The 16,274-nt window shown below is 42.1% G+C and overlaps 1 protein-coding gene across 1 annotated transcript; it reads right to left on the reverse strand.

Moving 5' to 3' along the window:
- Positions 1–3,476: 3,476 nt before the first annotated feature.
- Positions 3,477–11,543, reverse strand: RFXAP (regulatory factor X associated protein). Its single transcript, XM_055802088.1, is given in 4 exon segments — positions 3,477–5,186; positions 8,159–8,266; positions 10,943–11,317; positions 11,319–11,543. Coding segments are annotated over 4 exon segments (810 nt in total). The 5' UTR covers positions 11,535–11,543; the 3' UTR covers positions 3,477–5,075.
- Between the last annotated feature and the right edge of the window lie 4,731 nt (positions 11,544–16,274).

Raw genomic sequence — 16,274 nt, forward strand, 5'->3', positions numbered from 1 at the left:
TGTGAACCAGAGCATTTAGAAAGCCTTTATTCATACAAGTCAGTCTTAGGCAAGAGGAATATGCAATTTCACTAAGTGAATAATGGGATGAAGCAACACTTCCAGCAGAATGGGATGCTAGACACTATAAAATGGATTGAAAATTAATACAGCATAAAATCTGCATGTTATAAAACACGCATCCCTCACTGTCCTGTGGTAGAGTTGAAGACTGAAGAGGCTGGTTCAGCTTGCTTTTGAAGGAGACAGCCCTGATCCAGAAGCCCTAGCTGTTGACCAGACTGACATTAGTGGGAAAAGAGACTTGCAGCTGCACAGGTCTGGAGCTGCTCAAGGAAAGAGACAGATACAGTGAGAATGTACTGTTACAGAAGCCAGGTTTTAACGTTCCCAAAATTCAGATTTTGTTCTGCAGTAAGAGAAGCAACGGAGTAGAAGACATAATGGTTTTGGAGCATGGACACTGCTGGTGACTTAGGAATCCCATCTGACACTCGGCCCTAACAGGCCAGGCCTGTTACCCAGCTCATCTCCAGATATTTGCACCAGCCTGTCAGGTACCACTAGCACAGACCACCAGAAATACAGTGTAGAGGACTGAAGGCAGTGGGTTGATCAGCACTGGTAACATGCAGCTGTGGCCTTGCCTCAGCGATTGACATGGATGATGTGCAGATGTAGCTCGTTCTGCTAAGCAGTTAAATAGACCTAAGGACTGTGGGAGAGGGGGTTGGGTGGAGGAGGAGGAGGAGGGTGGTCTGGCTTCTGGAGCAAGGAGAAACAGCAGGGCCAGGGGAATCTGACTGAAGGTAAAGCCTTGTTGCAGCCTGGTAGTTTGCTTGTGCTGCAACAATTGGTGCCCAGTGTGAGGCTGACTGAGTTGGGCTCTGACTACAGCTGGTGCCCAACATAACTGAGACAAGCTGAAGAACCTGCAACCCATAACAGACGCCATGAGGTGAGCTGTTGCAATGAATTGGTATGGGTATATTGCAATATTTGTCGTCTGTCTTGACTGAAATTGCAACTTTTGGTACCCAATGTAGATGGGGACTAATTGATATGGGTACAGAAGAAGAAAATTCCACTTTAACAATGCTTATAGATAAAGAAGTGTAAAGTATAATAAGGCAATAAGAACTTTGCTAGGCTGGTACAAAAAAAATGATGTGCTGTTTATGCTGAAAAATGTCTCTAGTGTTCAGACATGGCAAAATACTGGAAAATTTCTTTTTGAGGCTGCCTCAAGGGGCAATAAAACTGCAACAACATTGCTAACAACATGGAGATTAGTCTTAGACCTGCTAGAACAACTAAATGTGGACAGGGAGACAAATTCTGTATTTGCAATGCTTTTGGAAATATTTGAAAATAGAGGTGTAGAATATGACAAAATGGCAATAAGAATTCTGCTAGTGTAGTGTAAAATGTATGATTTGCCAGTTACAGGAAAAAGGTTTTCAGCATTCAGACACAGCAAAGTGTTGGAAAGGTACTTTTTGAGGCTGCTTTGAGGGGGAGACAAAATTGCCACAGCTTCGTTAACAGCATGGAGATTGTTCTAGCAAATCTATGATCAATCAGATGCGGACAGAGAAATAAAGCCTATATTAACAATGCTAATAGAAATATTTGAAAATAAAGGCATAAAGTATGATGAGATGGCAATAAGAACTCTGCTAGGGTGGTGTAAAAGGAATAACTTGCCTGTTACAGTAAAAAATGTCTCCAGCATTCAGATATGGCAAAGTGCTAGATTGTTACTTTTGGGGGCTGCCACGGGAGGGAACAAAATTGCTACAACATCATTGACAACATGGAGATTGGTCTTCTATTTACTAGAATGATCAGAAGCAGACAAGGAGGCAAAGGCTGCGGCTGAAATAGCCACATCCCTGGTTGCAGAGATGATGCCCAATAAGGTACCTTCAGCACCATTGGATTCTCTGCCATCACCTGATTCACACAGTCGGGGCTGGCAGGAGAAGCAGAGCAGTGCCAGGTCAAGTGGGCAGAGTCTGTTCCCTTTGGGGCAGCAGCGAGATCCGGTCATCGTCCCATTGCCTGTCTGTGATCCCAAGCCATCTGTGATAGATTTATCGGAGGAGACCTTGGGTCATGTTCAACAACCAGTCCAAATTACAACATTGGGACCAGATCCTGCCAAATTCTGGAAAAAATGTGGGAGCAAGCACTCGCAGAAGGGGATATCCATGCTGTAACCACCATGGGGGCAGGGTGTTAGCCTGCCCAGTGCTTTGAAAGGATGGTAAAGCTCCCCCCAAGTGGGAACCTTTCAACTGAGGAGTGATAAAGCTAAGATCAACCTGTATACAGTATGGAATAGGCTCACCTTACGCTCAATTGTTATGTAGCATTTTCACAGCAGAGCTTACTGCTCATGATTGCTGTTCAGTTGCACAAATTATATTGACCCTTATGCAAATATTAATGTTTGAGTCAAATTGGAGGCGCTTGGCAAACAAGCAATCACTGATGAATTTAGAATACCCCCAGGATGATCCACATTTTGTGGCAGGGATTCCACAATTGATGGGGGAGGCTCCAGTTAACTCTGCTCAGTTACAAGCTCGCCTACATCCTTTAGTCCTGCAGCAGGGAAAAGAATTGGCTCTCCAAGCTTTATTGCAAGTTCCGGATCATGGCACTCCACAACAGTCATGGACCACAATAAAACAAGGCCCATGGGATTTAATTACCTGTGGATGAGGGTATGCTTGTCTCCACAGATGCAGGGCTGTGGTGGCTTAAGCCTCTTTTAGACCCTAGAATTGACAAGAGGACATCAGATATTGGCCGTTCCACAGACCCCTTGGGAGGAGAGTCACAACATCTGCGTGACCCTGATGCAGAGGCTGAAATCAGATGTAGCTTTGTGCCTTAACTCAACCTGAACAGCCTTCCCACATACCCTGCCAAGGGCCCTACAATAGATGATAGACATGGTTCTTTTTGGTTAAAAATGAAAAGGGGGAACTGTAGAGGAATGAAGGCAGTGGGTTGATCAGCACTGATAACATGCAGCTGTGGCCTTGCCTCGGAGGCAGTGGGTTGATTGACATGGATGATGTGCAGCTGTAGCTCATTCTGCTAAGTGGTTAAATAGCCCTGAGGAGTGTGGGGATCAGATGGAGGAGGAGCAGGGTGGTCTGACTTCCTCTCTGGAGGAAGGAGATACAGCAGACAGTAGAATCTGACCAATGCTAAAGCCTTGTTGCAGCCTACTAGTTTGATTGTGCTGCGACAATACAGGACAGATGTGCACAGTGATGTTCAGCACAGTGCAGCTCATCTTCAGCAAGTTTCATGTCTTTTGAGGTAACAAACTCATTCAGCGCTGTCCTAACAAGCACTCCCTGTGTCCCTTTTCTACTTTGAGGGTTTGTTGGGTTTTTTAAATACATTTAATCATAACTGTTCACCTAAATACTTTCATAAGCTGACCATTTAAACCAAAAGCAAATACTTTATTCTACAATATCAGCTCATTACATTTTCACATATAGTCTCTGACACGCTGAAAAAAGTAATACGATGTTAGTTAAAGCTAAAGTAACTTTCTGTAAGAAGAGCCTTGGAACACAAAAGTTTTAATGCCACCTAGTCACAGCTAGCTATTTGAGTATAGAAAAAAACCCAACCTAACAACATACAAATCTAACAGAAAAGAACAGGCTTTGGTTTTGTTTTTTTAAAGAAAAAAAAAGATTTTACTCAAACACTTATTGGTCCAGAACTGTTGATACAAAATTTTGATTTTTTTAAAAAGCAACTTTGACAATGCAAAATTCAATAAATCCCTACTGAACAAATTCTATACATACACAAAGCACAGCTTGTAAAAATTCGTAAGACTAACAAATACTCCTGAAGAGAGATATAGTGGATCAAATTGCTGCAACATCCAAGTAATACTTCAATAAGTACCCCACACCATTCAGATAACCTCTGTTCAGAAATGTGGTTTAATACACAACTTTGTTTTAAAAACAAGATGTGGGATTCAACACTTACATAACACAGTGTTTAGATTCTTAACACAATCAATTGCAAGTCCATCTGAATTGCCTGAAAACCTGCAGTCTAACACTTGTTGATTATATATCAGTTGTCTTGATGGAAGAATTTGAACTATGCTCTTTTTTTAGAGGGCAAAATCTACATAAAGGAAAATAATGCACAATTACATTTTAGGTTTTGGATGCATTTGCTATTAAAAGTTAAAAACTTTAACATTTAATGTAGTCACTTAAAATGAGTGATACTCTTATCTGTAATTAAGTTATATTTCACATATCAGAGGTTGGTCCTTACAAATAACTCCACAAAACAAGTCCCAACTCTGTCGTGTATGTGCCACCTAATTCTTCTCTAAAGCTTTTAACCATTTATCTCTTTTGGAACTTTTAAAGGGAAATTATTTTACATGCTTTACAATGCAGACAATGAGTATTTCAAACCTGTAGATAATTAATACATAGCAGGAGGATCACCTGATTTGCACTTTTCTGAGCCACTGGATCAACTTCTTGATGGCATATTGTCTTTGCCTTTAGTGCAATATTCTACTGGACATAAGTTTCTCATATCCCTGAGCAATCGCTGTTAGGTCATGCCACCAGACTGGCTCAAATTCAGGACTTTATTTCACAACTTCCATAGAAAGTAACTGACTTCCTTCAATGATTGTCATCAAAGAGCGACTTTGTTAAACAGTAAATCCTTACATAGAAAAAATGTTAATTTCATGGAAGACTTTGGTAGGAGAAGGGTGTACAGCTAAACATTACTAATAAACAAATTTCTACTTAAAAAAATCAAACATTAAAATGAAGTTTTAAAAAGAATCAAAAAATAGACACCTCCAGATTTCCTCACAAGTTTGCAGACACCCAAGCAGCTCAAAGCCTCAAAAGTGCAAACAAGAAACAGGTAAAATACACAACAGCAGCAACTTTAGTTTTTCTTTAAACACTGCGATTCTTTGTATTTATATAAAATACACATTCTGTTTGTCCTTCAGCACCAGACTCATCTGCAGGTCACTGATCTGATTACCCAGGTGCTCCTTGAAACTGTTGCTGCCTTTGTTCCAAAGCCTGCTGACTTAACAGTTGCTGTTGTTTCTGTAGAAACTGCACTACTTCTGGACTTCTGAGCAGGGACTGCAAGAAAGAGAAAGCAAACTTTAAAGAGCTCACATATATTAAATAGCTATGATAGTGACTATAATATTTTTCCATTAAATCAATTTGTCCATTACCCATTGTTGTGGTCTAACTTCCATAGGCAACTAAGCATCACACAGCCTCTTGCTCAGTCCCCCCTCAGTGGGACCAAGCACTGCTCAGCAATAACTAAAACATCAATCACTGTGTTATCAACACTGTTTTCCATCACAAACTCAAAACATAGCCCCATAAAGCTACTGTGAAGAAAATTAACCGTATACTAGCTCAAACCAGTGCACCCATATAAATAAGAGTTCAATTAAATGCTGAAGAATTACAAAACATGCTCACAAAAAATATCTAGAAACTGTTTCAGGACACCAGCAGGTTACCCAGAAGCAACATTCATACACATCCTGAAAGCAGATTCAGAATGTAAAGAACAGATAATATTGCAAAAATCATCGAGAGCAAACAGATGTGATCTACTGACATACTGAAAACAAACTCTTTTCAATTGTGCTTCAGTTTTGGTCCACTTTCTACATTTCCCATCACAGACAGCTCAAACACTGTAATAAATAAAATACTGTAATTCTACAGCAAAACTCATGTGCCTGTCAGACTCAAGCATCTGGACAATGCTCTTAGTCACATGGTGTAGTTTTAGTCTGTTCTGTGAGGAGCAGGGAGTTGGACTCAGTGACCCTTACTAACTTGAGACACTCTGGGATTCTATGTTCATTGAATGTTCAGTAATTTCCCAATATTTCAAAACAGCAGCCCAGCCACAAGGAATGCGTTAAAACCCAAACCTATACCTTCAGTCAAAAGGCAAAATGTCTAAAACTACTGGCATCTGGCCTAAACAGTTGCAGTCTGTGATCCAACTCCAGTTGTTCACTCTCATTCCTGGAGGGTGGCAGCACAAGTGTTTGTAAAGGTCAAATGGCAAATCAGGTTGGGAATGGATCATTCCAGAAACTAATGCTGGAAAAGGTTATTTTTCAGCTGAATTAATTCCCTAGGCTGCTTGCTCATTATGCATGGTTACTTCACTGATGCAACCAAAGTAGTACTGCAACTCTGTAACCCCGATTTACATTCAAAAGGACCAGCAACTACCAGGGCAGGGTCTAGAACTTTATGCTTTTCGGGGCAATTCTGCAGATGTTTTAATTGAAAACAACCATTCCGCATAACTCACACCTACAGCAGCACTGAACAGGTAAGATTAGTGAATCGGCCACTGAAAGCAGCTACTAATAACAAACAAGCTCACCGAACAGATGTGCAGCCACCTTTTCCTTACCGTACATTAGCTTTATCGAGTCACTTCACTGCACAAGGTAGTTCTGCAGTAAGTACTTCTTTATCTGCTGCTGGTTTATGACATTAAGGTGCTTCAGATTCTCTATCCACAACTTGCTGCTTCTCAGCCCCTTGCCTCTGTTTCTATATCTTTATCCAGTGCAAGCTCCACATCCAGATGGATCACCACCAAAACCTCTCCTCACAGAGATTAATCACGTGCAAGAAACATATGAGTGAGCACAAAGGACTTGGCACTTCTAAGTGATAAACCTGCAGGCAGCTACCAGTGACATGCAGTAACTTTCACGTGCAGGAACAAGAGGTATGGAACAGACTTGGATGCAACAGGCCATGACAGATCTTTCTGGGTCACCATAAAACCCTCAGGCCTTGTGCTGTGTAGATAGGCACAAAAGAAAGAAGACATTCTAGAAGAAATAATGCTGAATGACAGAAATCGGGACAGAGCCGAGAAAGAAGCAAGAATCAGATCAAAGAGAATCTGAATCTCACTTCACCAGAACACTGCAAGGAAACTTCAGTTCTTGAAGAGCTTTAACATAACTCTGTGCAAAAGTTCTCAACATCTATTTAAAGAGCTTCTTGCTACTCTATTTCTAGAAAAAATGATGTTTCATTAATAAAATACCTTTCAAATTAAATTAAAAGCCACTTAAATAGAAACAGACAGGAAAGGGTACAACAATTCTGTAAGCGAGACATGAAAAACAATAGATAACGTGAAAAATAAACTCCATAGTTCATTATCTTCTTCTTGTAAAAACTGAAGAGCTACAGATACTCCTCTGAGTTCTGGTCATAATCATTAAGTAAGTGCTATACGATTGTGAAAGAATTCAAGAAAATAAATCTATATAGCCGTATACTTAAGACTAATGTTTCTCTAAAGACTTTTCAAATTTCTGAACAAGCACTACAGCACTTTAATGAGGATTATTAAATTGTTTTGCATAGATAACAGAGAACAGGCAAACAGTCCCATTAGCTTCTGGAGAAAGGAGACTGTCAAAACCAGTAACATACAAAGTCGTAATGAAGAAGCCAAAGGAAAAGTACTGAATTATTTCCCTTCCCTGGGCTTAATTCTTTAAATAAAGGAGCAACAAGTGTTTAAAAAAACCCCTTACAACACATGCCATTCATGCAGCCTACAAACATTACAAGTCATACTGCTTGCTTACATAGCTTGTTTTATCAACGTATATGCAATTTTAAGTGTGATATGATACATCTACAACTTTTAAAACACACTACAGTAATTACAAGCTTTCATCAGACCTAAAGTCCATGTGTTGATCTATTTAACGCTTTACAGAAAAGTTGGTTTAACAAGTTAAAAACATCTCAAGTTATACTACAAGCATTATCTACCCTAACGACATAACCGCATCTATTTAGTACTATCAAAATACTCTAGTTAATGTGGCACTGATCATTAAATTTAGTCATCTTAGTATTCTTCACAGAGGCAGACACACACATCTGCTCTGCAGCATATTTTAAATTTGAAAATACACGTAGTAAGTGTATGATCATTAAACTGATTTTCACCTTTCACAAGGGTGACAGTTAAACATTGTTACACTGCCTTTAATTATGTGAGTTCAAAACCTGCAAGAAACAAAACTTACCAGCCTCTTTTTATTCAATACTTGTTCTAGAAGAGTAGGTCTTGCTGGACGATCTCCAATGGATCCTGTTCTCTGTTTTGTAACAGAAACTGAACCTTCAACACTATCCTGCACATGAAAGAAAATAAATAGAGAAGACTATAAACCCTGATACAATCATACATTTATTTTTCACAACAGAAAGTCACAAGAGTAAAAAACATTTGCCTCATTAATCCGCAGAGGAAAGGAACAGCACAAGAATAGAAATGTATCTATTCAAGAACTGGCATCTTCTTTCCATGTTATTTTCACAATTTCACCAGTCACAGTGAAGCAACGCAGCTGAGTTAGCCTTCCAAATTGCAAAAATAACCAGGTTACTACAGCTAGTTGATGGCTTGAATTTATTTGATTGCATCTTTTAAAAATGAAGTAATTCACAACAGCTCAATCTCCATCTTGTGGAAGTGAATGATACTTAACATAAGCAGTTGGGTAGGAATGACAATAATACTTTTAATAGCCAAATAAAACCCCACATACTTCAGAATACTATTATGAAGTCACCAAATCCACAGACAAGAGACAGTAAAATCTACATTTTTTTCTTTGTAAGTTTATTCTGTTCCTCGTACAATCACCAGTCATACGAATTAGACTGTCTTCTAAACAACCTGGCTCTATAATTTACTGTAGAGAAAAGATTCGTGGTTTGGAAAATTTCAAGCAATGTTGATTGCTGTGTATTAAATTCACAACTTGGTAACACTTCCATTTACCTGATGGTAAGTGTCAAGCAACAAAACCACCACCACCAATAAAGTTATCCCAGTATCTTCCACTTCAATCCTGTAAACAGAAGTAAAAAATGAAGCTTCTATTTCAAATCTGACTCTGACCTCACAAGACAACAGTATCTTGTGGGGCCTTGATAGGCACCACTGTAAAAAAGCACACTAAATTTAGCACTAAATATCCTGCCTTCTTCTGCAAGTTCAGGCCTTAATTCCATAAGATTCAGAGCAACCTGCACTTGCAGAAACCGGGAGAAAATAACCTACTCTCTTTCAACATGCAATAATCACTATTTCATGTTACAGATCAAAAAGTCTTACCCCCTCACTACATCAAATGCAGCAATTTTACCCTCCTCCTACACTGTCCCCTTTTCTGAACTAGTGCAAGTATTCATCATGAACTGAGCATGATAGATTATTAGGAAAGGAAGAGAGAAGAGGGAAAACCAACCTGGTATATAAATCTAGAATTCACCTACATCTTGAATACTGTGAGCAGTTTCCGCTCTCTCACCTAAGAAGCATAGCTACTAGAACCAGAGAAGATATATAGAATGGCAACAAGGATGATGAAAGTAGGTAACTTTTTACTTGGAAACAAGCATGCTATGCATTTTCACTCTGAGAATGAAATTACTTAAGAGTAAGCCTACCAAGTAAGTGTCACAAACTGAACAGGAAGAATTAGTGGATCACTGTATCTTCTAATGTAACTAGCAAATTAAGTTAGCAGCAATCAGGTTCAAAACCAAGAGGGGGATCATTCGAACCAGGCTGCAGACCTGAAGAAGCTATCAGAATGTAATTGATTCTGAGAGTTTACAAGGATTCAACAAAAATCCAAAGTAGCACACGGAACAAACTTCATTTAAGTTACAGAATACATCAGAAGACTCACACCTATCTCAGCAAGTCCTTTGAGCTGAAAGAGAAGAAAGCTGGGAGAATATTCCCTAGTATCATCACATACACTTGCCTTTTTCTTATGCACCTGCTTCATGGCAGCTTTTGCAGCTAGACAAAAAAAAAAAAAAAAGTTCTTTGGTGTGACACCCCGTACTGTTACTATTAAATTTATATGAAGAAAAACTGAAAAATGCAAAGGGTTTTGATGGTTAGTTTGCAGTTAGATCAGTTCGCAGTCACACAACTCCAGAGACAGCTGTGCCAACAAAAATGTGTTGCTTTTAGCAGCAGTGCCAGGTAAAGAGTTTTTTCTTTTGACAACCGCTGTTTTATACTCCTTTCAAGCACAAACTAGCCAGCACCTTCAAAAGTAAAACCACTCCCCTCTCTCTAGCTCATCCAAATACAAGATCTTAAATCTAACTCAGTACAAGCAACCATCAATCAGAAACTGTGTTACTGTGGCTGAGTCACAAACTGTAGGAAAAAAAAACACCTAAAAACTTGAACATCGGCAGCAGTTCTCCTGCTGACTGTATTTTCCCATCTAAAAAATACACAGAAGTTTATGAAAGTAAGTATGAACTATCAGTGGTTTAAATATTTAACTGCCATTTTATATATATTTATATATATATATATATAATAATCAAGTATTTGAAGAACCTGCAACGGATTTTTATACACAATATAATCTGATACCCAACAGCTGTTGTGATTTTAAAACCCTGCATTTCAGTACCAGCTGGGCAAGCAGACTGACATCGCTCTTGGATCTGTACTTTCATCTTTCCTTCTGCGAAATAAGCACAGGCTGCACGGCACGGTACCTATCAGCAAGAACGTTTTACCTGCAGCGCTCTGGTATTGCTGTTAAGTTGCTACAATTTATATCAGAGAAGAAAAAAGAAACGGGGTTTGCTTTGACACCAGAGGAAGAGTGACCTCCAGGGCTGCCCTGGATTTCTGCCCTTCCCTCTGGACAGCAAGGTCCCACTCCGTCTGGCAGACGCCGGTTTCCCACGGCACGCCCCCTCCCCCGGGTGACACACGGCGCCCGGGCTGCCCCCGTCCCCCCGCCCGCCCGCCGGTGCCTCACCTCGGCCCGCGGGCCGCCCCCCGCGGCGGCCGCCCCGCCGCCCCCCAGGGCCTGGTCGCTCTTCTTGCGCTTGTACTTGTCCTTGTAGATCTTGTTGCGGTGGCGCTTGCACATCCAGGGCTTGCGCTGCTTCACCACCTGCGTGGTGGTCTCGCTGCAGCCCTGGTAGGTGCAGCTCTTGCAGCCGCCGCCCGCCGCCGCCGCCGCCGGCGCCTCCTCCTCCTCCAGCTCCTCCGGGCTGGCCGTGCTCTCGCCGCCCGCCGCCTCGCCCTCCTCCCCCGCCTCCACCTCGCCGTCGCCGGCCCCCCCCAGCTCGTAAAACAACATGAGGCCGCCACTACCGGAGGGCGGCAGCGGCGGGTCGGCGCTCGGGAGCGGCAGCACCCCCCCCCGCGGCCCCGGCCGCCGCCTCCTCGCCGCCGCACGGCTGCATCACGAGCAGCGCCAGCTGCTGCTGCTGCGGCGGCGGCGGCGAGGAGGAGGCGGAGGAGGGAGCGGCGGCGGGGCTGGCCCGCAGGGCGCCGGTAACCGAGCCCGCCGCGCCCGCCGGCGCCTCAGCCCCCAGCCCCGCCGCGCCGCGCGCACCGCGCATGTGCCGGCGCCGCGTCGCGGGGGGAGGCGAGCGCGCGGGCTGCGCGTGGCCGGGGCGCGCCGGGCGGGCGGGGTCACGTGCGCGGCGGTGCTGAGGGGAAGGGGCCGCGCGCGGCGCCCGACATGGCGGCAGCGGCGGGGCGGGGGCTGCGGGACGGTGCCGTGAGGCTGCGACAGCGCCGCCCGCGTGAAGCCGTCGCGGCTTCCCATGTGCAGGGACCGCCCCGTGCCCGTGTCGCGGCAGCCAGCGTGGCTTGGCGCTGCCGGCCTGCTCGGGCCCCGGCCTGCTGCTGTCCCCTGACGGCTGTCCGGGTCGAACCCGACCGGGCGCTGGCCCTGGGCTGCGCTGGTGACCTTGCTCGCCAGCCCCTTGCAGCTGCGGAACCGGGACCTGGGGGTGCAGTTTGGTTTCCTCTCCCACTTTGCCTTTTTATTATGGCCGGCCTGCTGTTGCCCTGTAGCTCTCGGTTTGCTGCTCGTTGTCCTTCCTTTCCTTCGCTGGAGTATCGATTCTGCCCACAGCTCACTTCTTCGTGGCTCTTTGGACACTTTTTCCCTATTACAAGGTTCATCTGAGCAGCTAAGACCATCTTCACCGTATTTGTGTCACCTCAAATGCATTATTCCTAAGTAAACATCTACTATGAAAAAGTAAATGAATACTGTATATGTAATCTTGGCAATTTTTTGCTCCTCAATCCAGTCCTTTTTTTTTTTTTTTTTCTGCAAAATTCTTACATTTTATTCCAAGAAAAAAGTTGCTTTGTAATGCAACTGTCCTACCTACCTTCAGTTTTCCTCATACTTCCTTCTCCTGTGCCACACTGTCCTGGTTTCAGCTGGGATAGAGTTAATGTTTTTCTTCTTAGTAGCTAGTACAGTGCTGTGTTTTGACTATGATGTGAGGTTGATAAAACACTGATGGTTTTAGTTGTTGCTAGGTGATGTTTATACTAAATCAAGGACTTTTGGGTTCCTTGGGCCCTGCCAGCCAGAGGCAGGGGGACACAGCCAGGACAGGTGACCCAAACTAGCCAGAGCGGTATTCCATACCATATGATGTCATGCTGAGTATATAGGCTGGGGGAAGGAGGGGAGGACATTCAGAGTGATGGTGTTTGTCTTCCCAAGTAATCATTACACCTGATGGAGCTATCCTGGGGATGGCCGAACACCTGCTTGCCCATGGGTAGTGGTGAATGAATTCCTTGTGTTGCTTTGCTTGCGTGTGTGGTTTTTGCTTTACCTATTAAATTGTTCTTATCTCAACTCAGGAGTTTTACATTCCTTTCTGGTCCTCCTTCCCATCCCTCTGAGTGAGGGGGAGTGAGCAGGCAGCTGCGTGGTACCTGGTTGCTGGCCAGAATTAAACCATGACACGCAGGCACTGGGTTTTCCTCGCTCCTGCAGAGAAGTCCCACTGACCTCCATCCCCCTGATCACCTGCTGTTTGCCCACCTCCATTTTTCTTGCCTCCTTACTCCCGGTGGGTTCTTGCCATTCTTGTTGCACACATTGGTTCATCCCATATTAAACAACAGCCCTGACTCCCGTTTGTTCTCTGGCAATTGCCACAGCTCCCTTTTCCTGTCATTAGGGTAAATGATTATGCTGTTTACAGTTGTAGCCATTTGTTTTCACCCTTGATCACATCGTAATACAGTTCTCCAGCATTTGTCAAAATACCTAATGACATGAGATAGTCCTAGGCAGATCCCAGAGAGCCGGGTAACTGTCCTCATTGCATTTGACCCAGCAGTCACTTTTAACACAGGTGAGATGACACCCAGTTCTACTGTTTAAACTGGAGTTCCAGACTATTTCATCAGTGGAGACTTACTTTCCCCACACCTGCCTCGATGTCTTTTCATCTTTGCTACAGCCATGCTGGGGTGATTTACAAGGCCCTCTCTTTTGGACTCAGCCTTGCATCTGTGCCAGTAGTGAAACATATAAAAATTACGTGTAGCCTTGTTGTTCTACCTCTTACCTCTTCAGATGTGAGCTCCTTGAGGCACAGGTTTTCAGCAGATGTTTCTGTTTTTTTCACATTGTAGTTCCATTGAAATAATTTTAGTTTGTGGTTTTGGTAGGGTTTTATAGTTTTTGTGCTTAAAATGCATCTTGAAAGAATGCTTACTTAAAATTCAAAGTGCTCCTGACATTAATTATAATAAAATCCAAAATAATAACAAAGCAAAACCAACAGCATTTTTCTCCAGTCAAACTCCCTGCAGATATCCACACCATAAATAATTAAAATGCAAATAAGAAATGGGAAGCTGATGCACTTTATGTCCCAGGAAGAACTGTTGCTTGTGCCCTCCTCCATCATTACTCTGAAGCCGCACCAAGACAGCTGGGTTTGGCACAGGCCAGTCAGATTAGTAGATTGAAACAGTTCAAGGCTAAATGTGAAAATTATTTCTGGAGTGAAGGTTTCCAAGCAAATGTTCTGCTGGAAATTCCCTCTCTTTTTGAATCAGTTGAATTCAGCCTCAGACACCCTGGTAACACATGGAGGTCTCATTAGAGAGTGTGCCTGGAAGCAGACTTCAACACCTTAGTTCTTGTTTTCCTCATCTAAGGAAACAACAAAAAAATCCAGAAAACTAACAATAACTTACAAAGATATTGAGGGTGTTAATTAATTAGCAAAACTATTTGATATTTAATGAGCCCCTCACTGGACTGCAATGTGAAGTATTATCCAAGTATTTTTAGCTCAGAACCTTATCATCTGCTTGCTTGAAGGCGTAGAAACATAAATAGGAATTAAATTGGTTACAACTATCAAATAAAGCCCCTCTTAAAAAAGCTACCATTTTTTTTTTTCTGCCTGGTTTGCTCAGAAAAGAGACATTGTGATGGAAAAGAAATCAAGCAAAGTATTAGTTTCCTTGGGCTGCACTTCTGGCAATCCAGCTCTTGGGGATGGAAGGTCATGTTTGGAAAATTTTGTCACTAGTCTATACATCATTGCCATGCATCCAGGAGCAGCTGCACCATGTTTTGCCTTGCCAGGTACAATTAAGAGGAGATGCCAAATATGATTACTGAAATCTAATAAATTCATTTGTCCTTAAGCTGACAGCTTGTTTTTTAAATAGATTCTGTAATTTTCTGTTCTCTTTCATTTGTGTTTGTGAAGTAGTTAATTTTAATGTTCTAGATTTCTGTGAAGTTCTTAATAACCAATTCTTAACTGACCTGGGAAACAACATGTATTTAAAAAACAGATGCAGGATAAGATTCAGGGAGGTAATCATCATTGGAGAGGCTGATCTGTCCTATGTACAGACTAAGACATTGCTAATGATTATAGCTGTGGTAATATTTTCAGACCGTGAAAGCTATTTCAGCATTTTCCTATGAGTGATGATACGAATTCTGTTCACTCAATATCTGTCTGTCTGTCTGTCTGTTACACAGAAGCACATTTGCCTTTATCATGTTTTTGAAGAGCGCAGGCCATACTAAGAAATTCTGTGGGAAGTGGGACTATGGAATTCATACATCTAGTGCTGTGGTATCCCTGCAAAGAAAGCATAATCTAAATGCAAATTATCTTGTAAACTTACTACTCTGTTATAAAATTAAAAGGTCAACTCAAGGAGAGCATGAGTTTTTAACACAGATGTGAAAGGTACTTGAAAGATGCAAGGGAATGAAGGCTGCTGGAGGAACTTGAGAACTAATTTTTAAAGCACGTCTCGTTAGAAACAAGATTTGATGCAGGAATCAAAATGCAAGTATATACTCAAGAGAGATCTTTCTACTTTATTCTACCTCTTACTGCGTAGCAATCTCCCCATTTTATTCCTCCTACCTGCTCTTGGGGTTCCAGACAAGTTGCAGAGTGATACAGTCATGGAAAGGTTCAAACGTTCAGCAGCCTCAAATCAGATCTCTCAAAGCAAGGTGAAGTGCAAAACGATCAGTATGCTCACCGATACAGATTTCCAGGTGACAGTGAGTGCTGAAGTCTTACCATGAATAGCAAAGCAAATAACTTTAAGCTACTGTAGTCAGTTTATTAAAACTTGCTTTTCAGATAAGTGCACAGAAGTTTGATGACAATTTTATAAAATCTTATAAACACCCCTTTTTATAATATCCAAGTATTTCTGTTTCCCAACAATACTAGGAAGTCAGAAATTTATTGGGCTTTATGAATTACAGACAAATTTATTTTTGCAAATCATGGAAATTAAAGCCTCTTAAATAAGCAGAAGTTTGGTTTGCATATGGATATATATTCTGGTTTTAGTATATGCATGACATAAAATGGCCATCAGTAATGGGTTTCTTTTCCCAGACCCTTCTCATTTTGCATGGTTACCTTTGTCCCATGACAACAGATAAATAAGTCTGTTGAAAGTAAGTCTCCCTTTTCATCTATTTACATTTAATTAGACATATAAATAAAAATAACAACTGGAATGCAATAAAAGCAATAAAAAAATAAAGCTGCATGAAAGTGTGCAGGACAGGAGTTAGAATATGCCTTGAACCTCGCATTGGACATTTATTAACCCCTGTGCTCTCAACAGCTTTAATTACTAGAACACTTCTAAATCTCAGAACAGTGTGTCTTTGATGCCCTTTCCAGTTGCTGAAGTAGACTGTATCTGGAGCCCATTTTGTTAGTCTATGTGATTTCCATTCACAGTGAATGGATGGGAGATCATTCCTTTTAGCACCTCAGCAGGACCAGTGTCATTCTGAATATTCTCCCCCT

This window comes from Falco peregrinus, chromosome 4 (assembly GCF_023634155.1).
Source record: "Falco peregrinus isolate bFalPer1 chromosome 4, bFalPer1.pri, whole genome shotgun sequence".
Taxonomy (NCBI): Eukaryota; Metazoa; Chordata; class Aves; order Falconiformes; family Falconidae; genus Falco; species Falco peregrinus.